The 23794-nt window shown below is 39.3% G+C and overlaps 1 protein-coding gene across 4 annotated transcripts in view; it reads left to right on the forward strand.

Annotated features, from left to right (window-relative positions):
- The window catches only part of PPARGC1A (PPARG coactivator 1 alpha), a 606121-nt gene that overhangs the window by 491827 nt on the left and 90500 nt on the right, over window positions 1-23794 (forward strand). The window contains exon 1 of one of the 4 annotated variants that reach the window (XM_079153478.1): window positions 9136-9293. The exons of 1 other annotated variant lie outside the window; for it this stretch is intronic. In XM_079153478.1, the coding sequence (XP_079009604.1) occupies window positions 9249-9293 (45 nt within the window). In that variant the 5' untranslated portion in view covers window positions 9136-9248. Of the gene's footprint in view, window positions 1-9135; window positions 9294-21789; window positions 22030-22232; window positions 23098-23794 lie in introns of those variants that run through there. 2 more of the 4 variants (XM_079153477.1, XM_079153476.1) reach the window with 2 other exon arrangements.

Consider the following 23794-nt stretch of genomic DNA (forward strand, 5'->3'; position numbering starts at 1 on the left):
ATGGACAGCCGCCTCCTCTGCTGTCCTCTGTTATTAGCTCAAAAGTAAAATAATTGGGTTTGAATCAGTTCATCGGGGAAAACTTTTCTGCCAACCCCTGCAGAGCTGTAGAACTGCAGCCCTCCTCTGTGGACTGCATACGTGTTTACTGAGCTGTTCATTACTGTTTTACCACCTAGCGACAAGACAGTGGCCTTGTCTTCATGCAGCTTGAGTTCTGAACACTCTTCTTTATGCCTCATGTTAACCATTCACGTTCCCTCTGCGCAGAAAGTTCTGGGTTTGCTTTTGAAAAAATAATCACATTAAAAACGACAATCCTGAGCTTTGAGACAGTTCTCTAGATAACCTCTTAGTGATAAAGGACCTCCGTTCAACTCCATTTGATATGCTCATTGACTATGTTGGGTTGTATGTGGGAACAGGGAGAGATTTAAGGGATTACACATGACTTGGGGCTGGCAGGGCTACAATTTATAGGGCAGGTCATCAAGTTAGAAATTCAGTGAAGAGTTGATGCTGCAGTCCTAAGTTCAAAAGGCACAGGACAGCCAAGCAGGCCAGAAACAGAGAGGATTTAATCTCACAGAAACGTTCTTCTCAAGGAAACTTCAGTTTTTGCTCTTAAGGCTTCCCACTGATCTAGTGTACCCACAACTGATTATAAAGATTTCTTACATTCACAAAATACCTTTACGGCAACATCTAAACGAGGGCTTGACCAAATACTTTGACTTTATCGCCTAGCTAAATTGACACATAAAATGAACCTTCAGGGGTATTCTCTCTTATGATCCTGATATATTCTTCATAAGACCGGAAGAGGTAAGAGAGTGTGCTCTGCTTTACAGTTAAGGAAACTGAGCTGCAGAGCGCCTCCAAGCTCTCCCAGGCCCCATGGCTGAGAGCTGAGGTCAGCATCAGAACAGGGTGTCCGGAGGTCCTCAGCTCAGAGTGCCTCTTGGCTTGGCCTGAAACACCTAATTGATGATCTGCTATTGAACAGGTAATCTCCTTACCTGAAATTCTCTCTGCCTTCTTCTCTTAATATTTCCTAATACATTTTTTTAACTTAAAAAATTGGTTTCTTTTATCAGGTATCTTTTCAAACTAGTCCTTATGAACTCTTTGTGGGCCAACCTTTCTCTTTTGTGATTATTGTGTTTGTAATTCATTGTGTTTGGGAACATGCAGTTGCCAAAGAGACCCCAGAATGATCCTTCTTTAAAAATGCTTTTTAGTCTTAGTCAGGTGAGGTAAATGCTGTATAACTTTGTTGCTGTAAGTATCATAATTGTATCTTACACGTGAAAGTTTTAGGTAAATCTCATGTTGATGGTTCTTACCATAATAATAAATGGGAGCTTTTAAAGAGCTACCAATATGCATTTTACTATATAATTTTTGATAAAATTCATATTCACATATCATAATTTCTCTGGTCCTTGATGGACCCCAATTGTTTTTCTGTTGGAAATTTATTGACTAGCTATAGTTTAACACATGTTTATTGGATAAATTCATAATAGTTTAATAAAAAATTAATAGCAAATACTTTCAAATTTGTGGCCCATGGAGGGGGGGGGTCATCAGGTGACTATTAGAAGTTAGCAGTGAGATTAAGTCAAGATTGTGTATCATGTTATCATCCAATATATCTCAAGTAACCAGGAAACATGGGAACTTTTATAGAATTATTTGTGCCCAAATCTCTGACCCCACAAGATCACAAATGCCTCATGAATATTTTGTGTATACCTATAAATAAGATCAATGGGTAATATCATTATCTTGATAATTCAAACATGACAAAGGTGTTTATTTTACTGAGTGTGCCCAACACACCGGATGGTTTTCAGAGTGGGGATGTGGGACAGACCGTCCTGCTAATGCCTGCTTCCCCTTCCTTGCGCTGTTGCAAGAAGGCTGGGGTTCTACTCTCTGTGTTCACTGTGTTCTGTAGATTTATTTCTTCTTTCAGATTAAAAGATCCATTCTCCCTGTAGACTGCATCCCATGAGACTGGGAGCCAGGTTCTTACCCAACTCTGTAGCTTGAGTGCTTCCCACAGTTTTAAGCAGTAAAATTTTAAAACTTTGGCAGGTAATAGAGGGAGTCAGTTTGTTGGTTGGAGGCCAAGTGTGTATTAGGGGTGTGACTCCAGAACCAGGCTGCCCAGGCTCAGTCCCAACCTCCCTGTTTATTAGATATGTAACCTTGAACAAGTTACTCCACACTCTGCATCTCAGTTTCTCCATCTGAAAAGAGAGAGCTAACAATAGTTCTCATTGCATGAGAAAATATCTGTAAAGTACTTGGGATAGTAGTGGATATCTAATGTACATGATAACTTAGATACTTCTTTAAAAACACACCTGGTTCCATTCTAAACTACTCTGTGTCTTATTACTCTGGTCTTCTGGTGACTAGCATTTTATAGGTTAAAGACCAACTTTCATGGTAAGATCACATTAGCAACTGCATCTACCACCCCTCTGACTGAGAATCAAGTCTAAGTTATCACTACTTTTTATATTCATATATTATATGTATTTGCGTGTGTGTGTGTGCGCATATATATATATATATATATATATATATATATATATATAGTCTCTTTTTTGTTGTTTTCTGCATTTCCCTTAGCAGCTAAGCCTGACCTTGTGTGATTCATTGTTTGTCACCAGGACTTCTTATTTTCCAGCCTCCTTAGCATTGAGGAGAACTAACATTTACCACATGTCTACCAGGTGCCAAGCTAGGTGTCTGATCTTTATCTACTCCTGAGGACAGTGGTATCATCTCTATTTTACAGAAGCCCAGGAATATCAAGTACCTTGAACCATTCAAAAACTAAGACAGCCTAGTTCTATCTCATGTCAAAGGAAAAGCTGTCTCTGCCTCCTTATCTTTCCTCCCTCTGCCTAATCTCCTTAGGGTCCCAGCAGCCACCACCCCCGGAATCCCACCAAAAGCCAGCAGAATCCACATGCTCCTTTCCAGACAAGTATGGCTCTTGTAACCCTTCATTTGGGATCCCAGAACTTGTATTAGAAGTTCCTGGCAAGCCCTGTCTGTTTTCCTGTATTTGCATGTTGGTATCCACAAAGGATTAACCGGTACTATATTATCAGTTCAAGCACCCAGGAAAGCAGGGCACCAAGTTAGGAATCAAAATTCTTTCTTTGCACTAGTTTGACATTTGATCTTTTAAACCAATCATCAAAACACCCATTATAACAGAGATCAAGATTTTATTGGGCACCTCTGTATGTACATAATTTAGTGATGAGTCTAGTTTGAATTTTGAGTTATATATGAGCCAGTGGTCTATAAAAGTCTTTGTAGGGCCTGGCTGTATTTATAAGGTTAATTAGATCTATTCTCAAGCTCTTAACTGATCCTCACCCTTCCTTCCCCAGCACACTCACTACTGTTGTATTGGCATGTGGGTGTTTGATTGATTGTATCTGACTGTGGGTGCTTTCATGGAAGGTGGTCATAAAACCTTATATAAGTTGAGCACCTGGCATGTGGCTAGACCATCTTTTGGAGCGTACCAAATTCTTGCTGAGGTTTCCCCTTTTCTCTTGTGTTTTACACAGTTGCATATATATATACATATATATATATATATATATATATATGCACATATATATATACATATATATATAGTTTCACACATGGGCTACATGTGAGAGGTCTGTGGTGTGTCTCATGGCATGACAGAGAAAAAGATAATAATTTACCTCATTAGAATCTTTTCTTTTCTTTTTTTTCTCTTTTTTGGTATTGGGGGTTGAACTCAGAGTCACTTAACTACTGAACACATCCCCAGAGCTTTTTATATTTTGTTTAGAGGCAGGATCTTGCCAAGTTGCTGAGGCTGGCTTTCAACTCTCTATCCTCTTGCCTCAGCCTCCCGAGCTGCTGGGATTACAGGTGTACACCACCATGCCTGGTTCATTGGAATCTTTTATGCAAGAATTTTTAGGTTAATTTTAATTTTCAAGGGTCATCTTTATCTAGCTTTACAAGGTGAGAATACTCTGAATAGTTAGTGTCTACAGATTGAGCATCCCTATTCCTAATTTGAAAGCCAAGTTTTTGAGACTCCCCATGATACCACAAGTGGAAAGTTCCACACCTGACCTAGTAATAGTTTGCAGCCCAAACACAGGTGCAATAAAAGTATTGTATGCAATTACTCTTCAGACTATATAAGGCGTATGTGAAGCATAAAAAGAATTTGATGTTGAGACTTGAATCTCATTCCCAAAATATCTCATTCCATATATGCAAGCATTTCAAAATCCAAAACAATCTAGGATCTGAAATACTTCTGGTCCTACACACTTCAGATAAGAGACACTCAGCATATACTAGGCAGAGTTCATGTCAGGGAGAAGGAAGTCCATTGTGCACCCTTGGACATGTCTAAAGTTACTGTCTGAGACTATAAATATCAACTGCAGACATGAATTGAAGAGACAGATTCCTTGTGGTTAATTTTTCCAAGTAGGATGGTATTTTCTTCTCCGTTCTCTAGTCCTTTTCCAAGTGTCAGTGGTTATTGATAATATTTAGAAAAATAACACGCGGATTTTATGAATGTATCTCTTCTCTCCTATGTCACCAACTTGTTTTATTTATTTATAACTCCGGGCATTTACAGAGTTGTTTTATGATGCAGATATTCAAATAAAGCTTCAGTACTTATAATCAACCTAAGTTTCAGGTTTTCTTTTTTTCTGAATGGAACATTCACCTATGTTTGGAATTTTTAAATTTTTGATTTTTTTTTTAATATTTAATCTTTGATGATTTTTTTCTATAAATACCTAAAGAGATGCTTGAAATTGGAAACACAGGCACTGCCTCTAGTTCTTTTAAAAGAGGTATGTTTTTGTGGCAATGTGCACTGTGTCTTTCCTCAGACATTTGCCCAAACTTGGAATGATTAAGTATTGGTTGCGAATCCAAAGCTCGTTTTATTTCCATTGTAAAGGTTTTGAGCTTTTCTCCATGTGTTTCGTCTTTAGAAGGGCCTCTCTCTCACATATTCATCGTGCAGGCTCACCTTGTGCTTCAGGCAGAGTTGCCTCCTGTCCTTTCTATGCACAAGGCCCCCACTTGGAAACTTGAACTGTTTCCCTTGCGTTTGTGTCTTCGTAAAACCCAAATCCACTCCAAGAAATAAAAAGCATAGAAGCTTTATTGCACATATTTTATTTCAATATGTTTTGAGTGAGGATAGAGAGGGAAGGTGGAGGACAGAGAACTAGTTGAAGCTGAACATCTTTTGGGGGATAGGGGTACACCAGGGATTGAACTCAGGGGCACTCAACCACTGAGCCACATCCCCAGCCCTATTTTGTATTCTATTCAGATACAGGGTCTCACTGAGTTGCTTAGCACCTCACTTATTTTTGTTGAGGCTGTCTTTGAACTCACAATCCTCCTACCCCGGCCTCCATAGCTGCTGATTACTGGCATGTGCCACTGTGCCCGGGGAAGCAGAACATCTCGAAGAAGAAAGGGGCATTTATGTAGCACCCACCACATCCAGGCCCTCTGGAAGTTTCCTTCTCTATATCCCTTTAGTTAATCATGTTGGATTCTAATGAAAAGCCTGTGGGTTGGATATTATTCTCATTTTCCACATGGAAACATTAAAACTCAGAGAAGTTGATTAGCTCAATCTGTGGTGCGTGGACTGAGTGGACGTCACACTCCTGGTCCTGTCTCTGCTTGTCCTCAGTGAGTGCACACCAGCACAGCCAGTGTGTTCCACACCCACCTGAGCTCTCATTCTGCTTTGAGGTGTGTGTTCCTGGCAGCATAATTTGCATACATAGAAAAGGATGATGAATGTGAACTTGGCCTAATGCTCTTTTGGAAAGTGAGTTGCTTTTATTCAAATCAACACCTTTGCATAGACCTCAAGATAATGCACAACCAAAAGAGTGCAACTTTCATTTTTACTAAGTTATACTAGTCAGTTTGGTTTTGGTTTTGGTCTTATGTGTGGTAGTGACAGTGGCAGTGGGTAGTTGAGAATGGTCATGGGCCATCCCAGGTCACCTGTGGTCTTCCAGGCTCCAGAGGGTGTGCGTGCATCAGAGGATCCAGCCTACTCTGACTTTGCATTCTGGGCCATTTATTCTAGACACTATCCCATTGCGGGCCCACAGATCTACCAGGGATGCAGGTATTTTGGAACTCAGTTATAATTGCTGTAAAACCAGGGCCAAAGCCTACATTTCTTTAGGTATATATTCAATAATTTTTTTTTTTTAACATTTCCAGAATCGGAGAAGTTTAAAAAACCATGTATTTTAGCCTCTCTTTTTAAAGACTGGCACCATAAGGAGTTTCGAATGTCCCTAAACCAAATGACCTTGTCATAGTTGACCACTTTTCCAACCAAAGTTTATAAAATATCTGTTGGAAGTTGATTTTAATATTGATACTGGGAGGTGAAACTATGGTCTATTTGTTGAGATCTGTCCCAGATTAGATCAACATATTACATATACTTCATTGTACAGACTTGGCCTTGTAGCACATTTTTAGCATGTAAAGTAGCTTCGAAATATGGTTTGCCCTGTGGTCTAATTATGTGTTAACTATGGTCGTTGTTTGGAATTGTCACTTCAATATATACAATGGAATATTACTCCACCATAAAGAATGATAAAATTATGGCATTTGCAGGCAAATGGATGAAATTGGAGAATATCATGCTAAGTGAGATAAGCCAATCTCAGAAAACCAAAGGATGAATGATCTCGCTAATAAGCAGATGATGACACATAATGGGGGGTGGGAGGGTTTAGTGTTAGGGTTAGGGTTAGGTTTAGGGTTAGGGTTAGGGAGGGTGGCAAGAATGGAGGAAGGAGGGACTGTATAGAGGGAAAAGAGGGGTGGGAGGGGTGGGGGGAAGGGAAAAATAACAGAATGAAACAAACATCATTACCCTATGTAAATCATTACCCTATGTAAATGTATGATTACACAAATGGTATGCCTTTACTCCATGTAAGAGAAACAACATGTATCCCATTTGTTTACAATAAAAAAAAAAAAGGAGGTTCTCATTTCAGTTAAGGAGAAGGGCGGTATTATAATCAGGGCCCTGTCTCCTTTGGGGATGCTCTTCGGTGTCCTGAATCAAACACCTCAAGTTTACTTTATAGGTTTATCTGCAAAGAGAGTTACGTTCTCTTAAATGACACATCAGATCAAGTTCATAGACACTTGTAGTAGGTCTTCCTTTGATCAGAGCAAGTTGCTGAGTGTAGACTGTGTTCTTAGTTCTTGTCTTTCTAATATCCTCAGTAGTTTTAGGTAGATATTTGTGCTTTTTTACTGTTCTTGTGAACATGAAACCGTGGTGCCCTTCTGATTTGTGGTGAAATTCCTCGACATATAAGTTACACGATGGTTGGGCCTGAACAAAAATGCCATTTTTCTGCATAGCCTGGTCATTAAGAGTAAAACATTTGGAGTCAGACAGAACTGGCTTCACATCTCCGGTCTCCCACACACCAGCCTTCTGTCTTTAGAAAAGTTGCTTAACCTCTCTGAAGTCCAGTGAGCTCATCTCTAGAATCAGCAGAATAGTAGCACTTGCTCCTACCATTAGTGTAAGGATTAAATGAGATAATATACCTAACTACTTAGCATATTGCTTGGCAAAATATGCATGCACCAAAAGCTGGATGTCGTTTCCTCATGACACTTATTTTCACACTCACCCAAAGACCTACAGACTATCTAGCAGGTTCTTTCCAAGTTGGAGGTTAGTGGGCAGCAGGAGGAACTTGCTTCATTTTCCATTCTTTAGACTTGTTTATTACAGTCGTAGGTTACCATGGAGACTCTCAGGATTAAGACGGCATTATTGAGTTAAGCATTCAATGAGCACCTCGGGAGAGAAAAGCCATAACATGTATGCTTGCCGTCGCAGTTTCCAGACGAAAAGGTTAGGGGGGAGAAGAAGTTGCAGCTTTCCTTGGTCTTGGAGTTCCCTGACTTCACAGAGAACTATGATCAGGAGTTGAAACTCAGATCATCTCCCTCCTTTCACTCTTGTGTAGACCATTCCATAAAGTTATCGATAGTTAGGGTCAGAGTCCCAAAAGAGGCAGCTCCTCTTTAGAGACCAGGGAATGTGGCTTTCTGAAATAGATTCTGAAGTCGAAAAGAACTCCGAGTGTTTTCTGAGAAGGGTTGACCTCCTTTCATGCCACTTACTGTGAATTAAAGCTGCAAGGGGGAACTAGTTTGGGCTTGTGGTACAGCACTTAGTGCCACCGCTGCCAGGGAACAAGATTTGTGTTTCTAAGGCGATACAACAAAAAGGAGAATGCTTTAAGAGCCAGCGGCTGTCAGAGTGTAAAAGTATCTATGTTCCGAAAGGGAAATAGGAGCTGAATTAAGTAATTTTATACACACGTTACAGGGTGCCCTTCTGCTAGTCATTCTTAAATTCTAAAGCAAATAGTTGTGACCACAAAGGGCTCAGTCCATCTCAGCTGATTTTAGCTGGCAGACTCAAACTGGATATGATTGGTATTGACCTGCCCTATGCATGTGATTTTAAGATGGTCTGACTCTTGTCTGTCATTCTGTTGGGTTGTATTAATAACAGGGGACAAAGGGTGACATAGTCCAGCAGAGGTTTGGGCAGTCACTTGACTACATATTCTGAATAAACTAGAGGAGGAAAACTACAGTTCTACAACTAGGACAGCAAAGCAGAGCCTTTCCCAGTATCTTTAATGCCAATATCAACCTGTTTGCAAATGTTTAGCCGGTAATAGGCATGCAAGTATGTCCTAAACAGGTTCGTTGGATAAAGTACCCTCCCAGGATAGAATTCACAGGGCGAGTACACCCAGAAAAAATTACAGTACTGCTATATTTACTTAGTGTCTCTGCACTAGGATTTATTTTCCACAGTTGGAAAGGGAACCACCTGTCTCAACTGCTGATGTCAGAGAGCTCCCTCGAGACTCGGGGCTGTTGGGAAGCACAGATACTGTACATATTTGCTCTTACGTCCATATCTGGCTAAGATTAGGTTCAAATTTGTGCCCTATCGTGGAGTTCATTGAGCAGTGACTCTGAGGTGCCCTTCTACGTCACCATACCCTTGTGAATTAAAAAGTAGCATGTGTAAGCCCCCGTTTGCAAACATTTCCCCAACTGGAGATACAAGTATTTGCACTGCAGCAAAATGAATGCCACTCGTCCTGGGGTTATCGACTATGGATTCAATTTTGGAAGTGAGTAGCAGGAGGCATTATCTTTGCACGTAGGAGCTGTGGCACTGTTGCTATTGCGGGGGGTGGGGGGCTTTGCTTTATTTCTAGTGGTGAGAGTTTTTTAAAAATATTTATCAGATTGGAGTTTTATGTCTATATTATTAAAGAGGCAATAAAAAAAGATTAGTCTGTAGTACACTTCTATTTATTTCTTAAGCTGGTAGTGTAATCAAAGTGAAGAAATTGTTGTAGAGTAATGAAATGCCTAATTAGAAAAGATTGGATATTATGACCGTGCATTTCAGGCGAACTATTGTGGTCATTTGTCTTTGTATGTTTGTTTGTTTGAAGATTTTTCAGAGGTGTGTAACTCACTCTTCCATTTCTTTGTGCCTGGGAGAGAACGAAGCCTTTTAAACGTAGCTCCCTAAGGAAGCGTGAGGGCCACTAGACTGCACGTCCCCGGGGGGTAGGCTTTGTGTCACAGTCAGGGGCGCCCACTTAAACTCTCCCATTGACTGTACAATTGCAGCAAATACGATGTCATCAACATTACTCAGATATTGCATAAAAATAGAATCGGTACCAACAAAGGCAAAAGACTTGCTATTAGTGAAGTTGTTCATTATTTTAATCGAGCCATGCACCTGAATTTGAATATTTCTACCAACTTGCAAATTATATGGTTATTACACAAAATAGGTGGAAAACAGAATCTGAGGGTATAAATTACATTCTTGGGTCACATCAAATCAATGTCTTATTAGGGATCAGTACCAGGGTTTTTAATTCCCAGCCTTCCTATGATACACACTTGCAATTAAATTTATATCTGAATGATGCTTGGGTATCTTTCTCAAATTCTAAAATAGAGTAAATAGGCTGGGCTAAGACCCCTCGGTTCATCTAATCTTTCCCCTAGTGTAGGATTTCCTCTGAACCATTAAAAGTGTTATAATATATGATTGATATTAATTAGTTTTCTGTAAAGTACTGCACTTCTTAACATGAACTGAACTAGAAATAAATATATTACCATGAATTAAGATTTTATTAGTTGAGAAGAAGAATTAGATGAAGGCACCTATGTGAAATCCAAAGTACAGGCGTCAAATTGAATTAATGCCAGCACTGCCTTGAGATTAATTTGAGTACTGAATAAGAAATAGTATACCATAACATACTGTGTTTACTGAATCATTTTTGGCATCAAAAATGAAGGCTACATTATAGATGCAACAACAGGCTTTTCTCCCTTGGAAGAGAGAGGGTAATTAAAGTAAATGCTACCCTCTGAAAAACGCCTCAGGTCTCCAGGATCCAAAAAGTCTTCTTGAGAACATTGAATCCTTGTATATATCCTGGACTTCACATCGTGGGTGATGCTCTGGCCATCTCCTGCCTCCTATTAGAGTTTTATAATACAATTGGTTCTATCTCCACCCTCCCAACTCTGGAATGCTGGATAAAGCTCACTTTATATATTTGCATCTCATTATTATGTATATGTTTGAAAAGGTGCAGAAGGTGCTGAAAGATTTATGGGATTGCCCCAGGGATGTTCTAAAAGGGATTCCTAATGATTTTGTAAGGAGGATGGATCACATAGCATTTAGTACAGGACCATGCAAGCTGAGCACTGTGAAGCTCAACACCTCACCCTGTAGACTTTGATGGGAGTGGCGCCCCCTGCAGTTGTGCCCTGTTGTGGCTCTGCTCTACTTCTATGACTCCTTTAGTTCTGAAATCCCTAAGCCTGTGATTCATTAATTTATTTGCGTCTATGATGTCACTCCAAGTTTAAATGCACTGTCAAATAGGAATATTATGCATATGTCACATGCAACTTTAAATTTTCTAGTAACCCCATTTTAAACAGATAAATTTAATTTTAACAATATCTTTTATTTAACACAATGTATCCAAATATTTTATCAACATGCAATCTATCAATTATTAATGACCTATTTTGCATTCTACTTTTATAGCAAGACTTTGAAACCGCAGGCATACTTTTTCATTTAAAGAACATCTCTATTTTGATTGGACACATTTCTAGAGCTCAGAAGTCCCTTGTGACTAATGGTTACCATATTGGTCAATACAGTTTTCAACTTGTATGCAGACTTGTCGGCACTCCGTTACACAGAGAAACCACTTTTAAAAAATAACAAATATGGGCGATGAAACACAACATATTCTTTGTCATTTTATCAATTTAAAAAGTGATTGTATGATTGACCACATATTTTCAAGATGTGAATGCTAAGAGAATGTAGCTGATAGTCCACTGGGGGTAAAATTGACTGTGCATTGAATTATTTTGATCCTCTGACTTTGTTTCTATTCTGCCTGCTGTGTGTACTTCAGATATCATCATTTAACATGATTTGATACTTTGGTGATTCCTCCCACATTTGCAAACTCACGGTATCTTGTCAGTTTTCATGCACCATATGGATGTCTTGTTTCTTACAGAGAAATTCTTGAAAGACTCTTGGCTCAAATAACATTGTGGCCAGTCTCTTGGAATCAAAACTGTTTTCTGCACTTGCTGCTTCTGGTCTCTTTAGAGGAAGAGTCAGGTTAGGACTGGTATGAGGTTGTGAGGTTTTTTTTTTTTTTCCTTTCTTTTCTTCATGTCATCAGAGAAACCAACAGGCATTTGGCATCTCTGTGTCCCCATCACTTGTGATGATTCTGTCATGCATAGAAAGTCAGCTTAATATGGGACTTAAAGAGAAAGGCTGCTCTGCTCTGCTCCACTTAACGTCTAGAATTTTTTTCTCGTTAAGATAAGGAAGCCAGGCAAAAAGCAAACTCATGAATCCACTATAATATTACATGATTTTCAAAGGAGTTTTAAATATTCATACATGAATAACAGGTATCACTATTGAGTACTTCTGTGCCAAGCACTGGGCTCATATAATCTCACTTAACCCCAATGCCAGCCATGTAAAATAGGCATTTGCATCGCCATTTTTAAAAGCAAGGTTTTGAGGTTCAGATAGTGTGGGCAACTTGCTTGAGACCTCAGAGATGGGTCAGAAGTGGCAGGTCTATGTGGTCAGACTTTAAGTCTCATGCTGTCAGAGAAGGGGACAGCATCATCAACCCAAGTCAATGACACCCTTCGACAGCGAACTTTGAAGCAAGGATAAAAATACTACAAGTTTGAATTTGGAAGATTCCTTCATTTTATTTGTCCAAAAAGTTCATACAAGCAATACCTAAACCTGTTCCATCTTTTGCAAAAGAGAAAATAGATCTAGAGAGTTCAGTGGCTTTGTCCGAAGTCAAACAAATCAACCATAGCACCAGGTTCCTTGATTCCTGATCCACTGTTGTTTGCCTGAGTGACTTAAAGAAGATGGTTGAGCATGGGGGATTTTTTTTTCCTTAATGAACAGAAAGAAAGCAAACTTTAAAATGTTTTGATATAAAAACATTTCTTTTAGTTTCTTCTTTGTGTATTTTATTCTTTTCATTGAAATATAATGTAGATTTTGAAAAGTGCCCATATCCCCAGGGTTCAGATCAATAAATTTTCCCTAACTGCCCAAACCCATAGAACCACCACTAACATAAGGAAAGAGATGACAACTAGCTCCCCGTGAGTCTGTTGTGCCTGTCTCTCTGCCTGCAGCAAGGGCATCCTCTCTCCTGACTTCCAGCCATGTATATTAGACATGTCTGTGTCAGGGTTTCGTAGAAAAGGGAATCATAAGCAAGGTACTTTTGTGGGTGAGTCTGAGTGTCCCATTATGCAGCTAATGTTCACTTCCTGGTATGTAGCAGTTGTCAGGCTTCTGAAGTATTGGAGCCCCAACAACCATTCTATTGTAGATTTGTTTAACATTAATTATTATTATTATTTAAAATGGGGGGATTATTAGCCATGTTTTGTTTGACTCAGTCTCAGAAGAAAGCTGAGATTCGGTACCTCAGTGGTTGCAGGTATGACAGGTCCCCACGAGCCACTCTTGTCTCGGGTTCTTACGTAATATGTGACATTGGGTAATGTGATCGAGAGACAAAGAGCACACATGCTGAAAATACCCGCAGGAGAGCGCCGGGCTGGAGTTCCCACTTCATGGCTTTGTACGGCTGTGCAAAAGGTTAGGTGTGGCCTATTTTTAGGTGCCCTGCATGGAAAGAAATCTACTAAGATGGATGGTAGAAAGTTCCATCTCAGAGTTGTTAGGGATTTTTGTTTGGAAAGGAAGTAGGAAAAGAATGCACGGTGATCCTCTTCTTGGGCAAAGAGCAAACTGGACTCTTCACAGTATGTCTTGTTTAAAAAAGAGAAACTGTCAAATTCCTTTCGCAGATTACCTTATGGGCACAGAGATCAGGCTTTCTTAGATTAGTTTTCTTTTTGTTTCTTTTCTTCAGTGGCAGGAAAATATGAAGTTAAGTATGTCATGCTGGCGAGTGTTGCTGGTAAGAGCAGGTTTTGAGGGGAGAAGCTGGTGGTTTATCAAGACATTGTTCCGACAGGTTTATCATTGACCTGGTCCAACTTTACCTGTTCCATGTAATCTTTGCTCTTTCTCCAAATTCTCTGGTAGGGAATTTAGTGTGTCTGCTGGTGTTCATTCCTCCCTAGAGGAAAACCTCCAAGCTGGGTGGTATTGGATGGCTTGGAAGCACAAACCCTTTGCATCTTGCTGTAGAAGATGCAGCAAGGTTCTGTGTAGAAAGGAAAGAGTCTATCGGGGAAAACTCTGCCAACTCCCAGGAATACATAAGCTACCCACCCTGTGACATGGCCTTGATTTAGCACGCTGGCTAATAATGCCATGATAAAATATTTTCAGCATATAACCTTCTTTTCTCCCTCCACACCATACAGTGATATCTTAGGTTATCCCCCCTAAATTAAAAAGACACAGGATCTTATTTTATTAAATACAATGAGCTTTTCATTTAAGGGGCAGTGCTCTGATATGAGAAGGAAAAAGGGTGACTTAAAACTTTTATTTCCCTAGATGCTGCAAAACTTACTCACATTTACAAAATCCTACGTTTAGGAGCCACCTTCTTTTCTAAATCTGAGTAACACCATCTCTTCTTTTGTCACAAAACCAAAGCACATGTTGATATATTATATAGCACACATATGCATAGATGTAAGAAAACAGTAACTATGTGTTTTTCACATTTGCTGTGTAAACAGAGACTTTGTCTTACATATGACTTGTGCCACTTAGAAGAATTAATGATAAACAGTATGAGAGCTGCCTTTCTCTGGTAAGCTATCTGGGATTTGTAAGAAACCCATGTCTATAGAAACCAGCTCCTTTCAGCCAACACATGTGCTTTAAAGTATTATATTCACAAGTCTCTTTCCTAGAATGGTTAGTAGTTAAATATCCATGGTACAAGAAAAGTAATGAAGCTGTGCTTTTTCAGTAAAACCTAACACCAGTTAGCTTTCTTGCATGTTGTGCCTGATTCCCAGTGTCCGTACAATGACACACTTGGAGTCACCTTGTGCAGCGGAGTCTTCCTGAGTTGGCTGGGATGCAGGCACATCATAACACTTCAGAGCTGGCCAGCTTCAGAGGTGATGTAATTGAATCTGGCCATCGTTTTTGACAGATAAGGAAACTGAGGCTCCAAATCATTGTGGGAATTACCCCCAGTCAGATGGCTGGCAAAGGACATGGCGGAGTGAGGACCCCAGTTCCTCCTGCTCATCCCACCTTCTTCTTTGAGCTGAATCAAGAGTCACAAAGTCACTCTGTATATTAGGCAGAATGGAGCCTCATGTGACCTTAAGCCACACAGCCTTGGTTTCAACCTCTGTATTCCCCTTCTTACATAAGGAATTATGTAATTACATAAGAAATTGTTATTACTTATGGTCAAAATAATGATCACCCAAGTGCATGTGCAGGAAGGGAGACATGCAGGAGAGACCCAGGAGACTTCAAGAACACTGAAGTGAGTTGCTAACCAAAAAGCCTTCATTCTTGGATGCAGTCAGCTCTCCAGGGGAAGAAGGTGGGTCGGTACCCCTCATGTGAACTTTGGAGGTCCCTCTCCTATTGAGCTTCCTGCCCAGGAGCAAGGATGCAACATGACATCCTTTACCCAGATGGTTCCCATTTGGGGACAAGCAGTGTTCTAAAAGTTCATTTCCAAGTTGCTGGTTTGAAACTTGGAATGTGTTTTCCTCCTCAAGTCAGTTTCAGGTGTCTTTAATGGAAGCCACCTCTCCCTCAATTCTTCCCCTAAGTCTTCTCTTCATGCCCTTCCTGCCTCCCTAGTCAGGAGCTAAGACTCTCTTCCTGAGAAATCTTCTCAAGAGTTTCATCATATCATCTTTTTAAGACACTGACTGTTGTTTTTTTTTTTTTTCTTTGCTATGTTTCTAAACAATATGCGAGCAAACTGTGACCACAAATAGATGCTTTTATATAAATGGATGAAAATTTAACCCTACCAAGGATAATTAATTTCAAAGGAAGAGTTTAACATGAATTGATAACCTTTTAAGTTGAGAGACAAAGTGAAGATGGAATGACATCTGCGAGTCAGTTGTTTGGGTTCATCTCTGAGGTGGCTAGTGGTAGTTGATAGCTTCCCTCTCCCTATAATTCAGGCCTCAGAAGGTTCCTACCAGTACCAGGTAGTGACTTCCTGCTGTCACTCCTGAGTCTTGTGGCCTGAGTGCAGTAGCTGCTAGCCTCAGCGTGATAGAAATGGCTACATTTTAAACAGATGATGAATATTTGAGGAAGATAAGGGATGTCAGAGGTTGTTTCTGTCTGTTCCCTTTCTTGTATGTCAAGAAGACACAGCTCTAATACTGAATATTTCTATTCCTCTCAAAATGAATAGTTATTCTGAATATACAAGTTATCCTTGTTTATGACAGAAAATATAAAGTTACAGAAAGGCACCAGCACACCAAGAAAATTCACCAGGACTTATAATTTCATCAACTACAATGAACAGTTCATTTATGTTCTCTTCTTCATCTTCTTTTCTCCTGACTACAAATATTTATAGGAAAATTTTTTATGATTATAGTTATTTCCAGTTTAATATTAAACCCTAATATATATTGAACATTTCTCATTATGCTATGAAATGTATTTTGTAAGTTTTTAATGGCAACCTTGAATATATATGTATGTATACTGCTTTATAATTTACTTAACTGTGCCTATCAGTATTGGATAGTTACATCACATTCACATTTTGAAAAACATAAATGTAAATGATATAGAGTTGAGGACCCTCAAAAATCTTTGTGCACATTCCTCTGTTATTTTTGTAGGATGAATTTCTAGAATTAGAATTTCTGAGTCTCTCTGGGACTATCCATTTTTAAATATTTTAATACATATTAACTATTTGTCCTCCAGAAAAATTGTACCCATTTATAATCCTGCCAGTAGTATTTTACATTTTTTGTTTGTCTTTTTATTGCACTGCTAAAAGTGAAGGTTGATTGTAGAGGGGATCTTCTTCATTAAGGATGTTTCTTAAAAAGTCCTGTGTCTAATCAAGTTAGTAAGTATCATGTAAAATTCTACATATTACCACAAAATTTAACTAAGACCTTAAAGTTAATTGATTCTTAAGAACTAATTTACTTTCAACCTCTCCCAAATTTGAGGTACATATATTTTATCTTTCTAAAATAAAATACAAATATCAAAGTGCTAAAAAAATCTATAACAGAAACAAAAGCAAAATACCCCACAATTCCTCCAGGCTCTGTCTGATGTGATAAAGAAAAAAAAGAAAAACAAAAAACCAAAAAGGTTCCCAGAACCTCACTCATTTCATTCTTCCTTTTTGAGACTGTTTGCAAAATACAATTTTCTCCCTTAAAATTAAGAAAACTTAAGCTAATTAGGACCAAGCTCCAAAAATAAGTGCCAGGGGAACAGTCTGGCTATGATTTAACAATTTGCAAACCTTAGTTTTCTCCAGCCCTTATAAACCACAGCTAGTGGAATGAAATCTTTCTTTAAATGGAATATGATGTTTTTGAGGTGCAGTAGTGTCTTACATTTTTAACCAATGCCAGATTTAATAAAGTGTGGTATGCCTTATTTTCTCTTCTAATTAAAAAATTAGTAAATAACCCTATTGGACATATCTTATCTAAATAATCAAGAACTCTCTCTATTATAGGTGAATTCACCTGAAATAATTAAGGTTAATGAAAATGTCTGTACATTCACAAATAGGATTGAGTTGCATATGATAACACCAGATTTTAACCCTTCTTTTATTATCTCTTTCTTATCTGTGTTCACTTATTGTTTTATGTTCAGATTAGTCCAACTAACTACAACTCAGATTAATTTTCACATTGTTTTGGTTGTAATATAAAAAATGCCAAAAGGACATAGGACTGGTCTGAAGAAGTTTTTATTGGAGATGAGAGCTGTATTGCTGTGGCTGTCTATCATCTCTTGTTTATTAAAAAAAAAAAAATGCTAGGAGGTATTAAAGTTGTCCACCAACCTTCCTCGACTTGTTTCCCCAAAGATTCTTTGTTCACATTGACATCGCCATGGATGTCTGTGTAAAATAAGATTTAATTTGAGTATTTATAGAATAGAGATCTTTGACATTCCCTATCCTGTATTCAACTCTTGTACCCTGCACAATCTCAGCTTCCAACCCGGAACCCAAAATACATGCTCAGAAATGGATATGGATACCAGGATCAATGGTTCCCTCTAGGAACTAAGAGCCAGCCATTAAGTGACTATAAGCAATGATTAACTTTAAAAATATTAGCCATTCTAGGCAGGTCCCTTTCCTTTCTGGAAGAATGCTCCAGGCAGGCAGCATTCTGGGGAATACCTCTTTCCAGTTACATAGACACTTCCTCAGACACAGTGACCTCAGGGGTCCTTGCTGTGCATTAGATTTGGGGAGGGTTATGATGTGTAGAAATTTACTTCTTCTAGAAGGGCTTTCAGAGATCTGCTTACTCTTTCAACTGTTGTTCAAACTCTTACCTGCCTGATTTTTCTTAGTTATAAAATGGGCACCCAGATGATCTTTCTTGGGAAGGTTTAGGACTACCTTCATAACATAGTATTTGAAGTGCTGATCTCAGTGTCCAACCAGTGCAAGCTTGGCTGTATGTCTCCCTCTTTCTGTTTCTTCCTTGAATAGTGCCACCTTAAATTTATTCCTATTATTGTAAGCCTACAAGAACAAATCAAAGAGACGTTTATACTAATATATTTACTTCTGAGTTTCCTTCAGTGCTCACCTGGATACAATGTTGACACCGAGTGTTTTTCCTATAGTCTGTGGAATGAGTTTGAGTGTTCCAATTTGATTGTATTTATTTATTTTTTTAAATGGGAAATTGTCTGAAATATGGATGATGGACAAAGCTTATAATTTGGGGGCAGGAGTGGGGAAAGAAACCCAGATTTTAAACATTTTGTCAAATATTTTTGTTACAGAATTTAATTATTCTCATGAATTATTGAATTGAATTACCTCCCCCTCCCATCAACTCAAAAGACAGATTCTCCTGCTTCCATCAATGTGGGAACTTTGGAATACATTAATAGGATTATTGAGGGGCGGATTCCATGGGGTGTGGAATCCAGGCTCTGTGTAGATATTATAGGTATCCAGCAGATGTTAATAAATACCTCTTCCAATTGTCGGGAGCAAATGGGGTTGATTTGGATCTGTTTTAGTGGTCAGTGAAAGGAACTTGTGCCTAAATGGGGTGTGTTTTAAAGAGTAGAAGTAGAATCTGGCTATTGAATAAAATGATACTGCTTTTTTACGGCAAATGCTTCTCCATTTTTAAGGTCTGTCATGCCCCTAAAATTGCAAGCTCCCCTGTGTCCCCGTCATACGCCTTCCTGGCAGTCCTTGGGATGCATTGCTGGGCACACAGTAAGGCTTCGATAGATCCTCGTTCACTGAATCAAACATTTGGAAACCTTGGAGGCAGAGTTGTGGAAGGGGTGGAAGGAAGGCTGCAGGGAGAGAGGAAGAGCGGCAGTCAAGGCAGAGAGAGAATTAAATATAGAAACTGCCTGGGGAGCCAGAAAAGACCAAGGTTGGTGAGCAACTAACAATTTAAGTTCTCCTGAGGAAAGGGAAAAACTGGACAGAAGAGAATTTTTAATCTGAGGAGTTAATTAACCAAATTATAAGACCTTTTAAAATATCCCTCTCATTTGAGTTGTAATTTTGAGACTTAAAAAAATAGTAGCAGGTACTCTAATTTGTCCTGTGAATAGGTTTAAATTTGGATTTGTGTACTAGTAGAGATTGAAGGGGGGCAATGCAATATGCTGGAGTTTAGGAGACCTTGAAATGTTTTGACCCCTAAAAATATGGCATATATGAAACCACCTTTCCTCTGGTGGCTTGGTTGATCTGACTGTTTTAAGAAGTGGAATTAGGTGGCAAAACATGAGCGTGGATCCCCCAACTACACAATGCGCAAAGGTTAAAATATCAAAAACTATAATGCAACATACTCTAGTGCAAAGAACGTCTCTAAAATGTGTGAATAGGATTTTTTAAAAAGTATGGTGACTGCCCAGCATTGGATGGAGACAGAGAAAATTGTCAGTGACTTGCACGATGCAGGGATCATTTGATAATAATTAATAAACATCGACTCCTCTTGGCCAAATGACCAATATTATTTCACAGTTGACTGTGTTGAGGGTAGAGCCAATGACCTTTGTCCTGAATTTTAATAATTTACTGAAGTTTTACATTAAGTCAGAATATAATTGGGAGGAAAATTAGTGTTTTTTTTTTTTTTTTTTTTTGTGAGGAGCACAAAGTAATGTCACTAATTGCCTACATGAAAGCATTCCCCAGGTTGTATTTTTCTCTTTTTTTTTTTAAACTTGGAAAATTAAAACTACAGCAACTTTCTGCAAAGTGTAAGGGAATATGTGCCAGAAAAATATATTCAGTTCACTTAAAATGTCAAAGCTCTTGGCCATCTTTTCATGTCCATTAATGACAAACTTGTCAATTTAATCACATTATTCAGAAATTTACTAGCAACTTGTTGCAGGTATCAGAGGAGATGAATCTTTAGATAAGTGGTCTGAAAAAAGCAGCAAACTGGTGGCTTTTTGTCTTGTTTGTTTTATATTGTATTTCTTTCTTTCACTTTACTATTTGAGCATTTCAATATTGAAAATGTGTGTTAGAGAAAAACCACCTACTTTTTTCTTCCTAAGGAGATAGATAATAAAGAACACATTAAATGAACCTCTAGAAGAGGAACTTAAATTAATAGAACTTTCAAAATTATTTTTTAGATACTTGGGATTTTATTTTTAGACAAATTATTGTCCAGTAAAAGGATTGAGCTGATTTTTAAAAGTCTGTTGAGTTTGGAGTTTCATGAAACGTGTCTTTCCAAAGATCCATACATCCCCCTGGAACTTGGAAGGGTTAAGTCTGAGCACTGTAATGTTATGGGAAGTATTTTTCCGCTGTCTCTAGTACCTTGGGTTTGTTATGTATTCAATATGTAGTGTCATCATAAAACAGTAGCACCTGCATTATTAGCCCTCATTGTCTCAAGGTACGAGCTGAGAAATAATAAAACAGTAAAGCTCAAGAAATGAATATTTCTGCTAATGGCATGTGGGTATTTTCCCTTCACTCCATGGGCATTCTTGATTTCAAACGCAAACTGCAGGACCCAGGGCACGAGGGTTGGAATCCAATGTTTATTCAAAAAGGCACCCTAAGGCAGTCAGGGAGGAAAGGCTACATGTATGGAAGAAGGCAGCTGAAAGCCAGAGCTGTTCTGGGCACAGCAGCCGCGGCTGTATTTACTAACATTTGTTTTCTGGGAGCCTATGAAAGAAATGGAAATAATGAGAAGGAACCTGAAAGGATGGGGTTTTGTGGCTTGCTCTCCTTATATGGAGCAAAGCAAACTGCAGTAACAATTCGGGAGCTGGTGTTCCCTACACACATGGGGACAGCCGATTTCTGGGCAGAGGAGTTTGTTTATACCTTAACAAATACAGACTGTTTTGTTGATTAAACAAGCAAAAAAAATGCCTCATTTGCTCTTTCAAACACTCCCCCAATTAGAAAATGTCTCATAAAAATGCATCATGTGATAAGCTCTTGCTTTAGTCCCAAACTGAGCTTGGGTCTACTTGGAGATCTTACGGTCCTTTGAGAATACACATTTTTTAGTTAAGAATATAGTTATTCTGTCGTGAAACAGGGAGCTCTGCCACTTGCTCAATTTGGAGGAAAAATAAATTAAAAAAAGATTGCAGGGGATTTTAGTTATTATATGGCCAGGGCTCTGTTTAGAGTCTGTGGCATTCAAAGCTGGCTTTAATCACAGCATGATGCTTGAAACCTCCAAAAGTCCAAGTGTTTCTTTTCTTTCTTTCTTTCTTTCTTCTTTCCTTTTTTTTTTTTTTTTTTTTTTTTTTTAAGCGTTACTTCACTGAGGCAGAGGGCTGCCTTTGAGTGACGTCAGGAGTTTGAGCAGCAAGCTGCACAGGAGAAGGGAGGCTGGGTGAGTGACAGCCCAGCCTACTTTTTAATAGCTTTGTCATGTGACTGGGGACTGTAGTAAGACAGGTGCCTTCAGTTCACTCTCAGTAAGGGGCTGGTTGCCTGCATGAGTGTGTGCTCGGTATCACTGTGGATTGGAGTTGAAAAAGCTTGACTGGCGTCATTCAGGAGCTGGATGGCGTGGGACATGTGCAGCCAGGACTCTGTATGGAGTGACATCGAGGTGAGCTGGGGCTGGGCTCCGCAGGCATTGCAGCCAGGACCGAAGCTTCCCTCAGATGGAATTATTCCTGTAAGGGGGGATGGGCTTGGGTGAGGAGAGGAGGCAGAAAAGTAGCCGGAGCGGGCGGGAGCTTTTGGAAGGGAATCTCAATCTTATCTTAACTCCAATAAGTTTGCTATTTTAAGGTGGCTCTGAGATGCCTTGAGCAAATCAAAGCTCAGCTGCTGTCATCAGTATCTGTTGCAGTTAGAAACTCTTTCCATGTGCCTTTGGCTCTGTTTCTACTCATATGCAATATTTATGCTCTAAGATATTGATATGAATCAGAAGCTGAAGTCTTTCCAGTGGTGTTTAGTGGCCTGGTTGGAAAAATGCCATTTCTATTTATAAGAAAATGAAGATAAAAATATTAAAATGGATGTGTTCAAATATAGTCCGTTTTGACTCTAGCCCGGATTTTTGGTTTTTTTTCCCTTTCTCTGTTCGTCAGAGAACTTACAAAATCCTAAACGTTCCTGCTGGATTGTTTTAGGTTGCTTTTCCCACAGAATATAAAATGCTGCTGCTGCTTCCTTTAAAACTCCTGTGTGTGGTTGAAAGATTTGGTCAGCAAATTGAAAGAAAGAAAAAAAAAAAAAATGCCTGATAGTGCAAGGTTTTCCGTTTGAGTCAGTGGCAGGGAAGCTAATGGTTAAATCTCCCTGTACCACGGAGAGCTGCCTGAAGAGAATAGAGTTTATGCAGGACTGTGTGTGGAGCTGCTCGCTGCTTGTGTAAAAATAGACGGCAATACATCAATTCCACAGTCTGTGCTGGCTACAATTCATACAGGAGGAAAAAAAAAAAAATGCAAGCGGTTTCCTCGTAATCTCTGGAGTCTAGTTGGGGGACAGAGGACCTCGCCGTGTTTGCATTCAGCACAATGGAATGTTCCCGGAAAGTTTGGGCAACTTGAGAAACAAGCGAAACTTTCTGTGGACTCTGCTGAGATGGACCCAAATTGAATTGCACGGAGGATCCGAGCTGCTAACAATGAACCTGGCAAAGGACTGCGAGTGCTTCCTCCGGGTAGCTGGGGGCACGTAGGGTAAGGGGGAGGATCAAGTGCCACACGTGATTTGATTAAATAAGATGTGCATGCGGTGCAGCGATACACATCTAAAGTGAAAATAATTTGGCCGAGGCCATCTGCGAAAGCATTTTTCCTATCTAGCGAGGCATGCCCTGGATTCTTAACTCCTTGCTGGGTTTGCAAACGTTGGCTCTGCTGCCCTTCTTGCCTTGGCAGATTGTATTTTGTGGGTTGTAATCCTTCTTATCTTGTTGTGATTTCTTGGTAAGGCAGAATAGATATGGAGAATTCATATGTCCTGTAGCTATTAAGAGTCAGGGTTCTAAGTGGCTTCAAAGTCCTAATTGTTTGAGTAGCCTGGAGTGTCCTGTGGGTGGTTGTCTGGCTGGCACCGTGGGTCTCTGCTGCTGTAGTTTCGTTTTTCCATCATGCATAATTCTTGATGCTGTTACTTGATTGAGGAACTAGATCATATGGAAATAAGGAAGGTTAACTTTAACTACTGGAATTCCTGCGGTCATTTTCAAATAAGCATCCAGGCCGATCAGAACAGTGGCCTTTCCTTTTTTTTTTTTTTTTTTTTTTTTAAGGGGGAGAGGTCTTGGGCTCCTTGTCCAGCCATGGATTGAGTTGTAGGTTGGCTGTGACTGGCCAGTCGCTGTTGCACAGTAGGCAGCAACTGCTAGAAGCCCT

This window comes from Sciurus vulgaris (genome assembly GCF_902686455.1).
Source record: "Sciurus vulgaris genome assembly, chromosome: 9".
Lineage (NCBI taxonomy): Eukaryota > Metazoa > Chordata > Mammalia > Rodentia > Sciuridae > Sciurus > Sciurus vulgaris.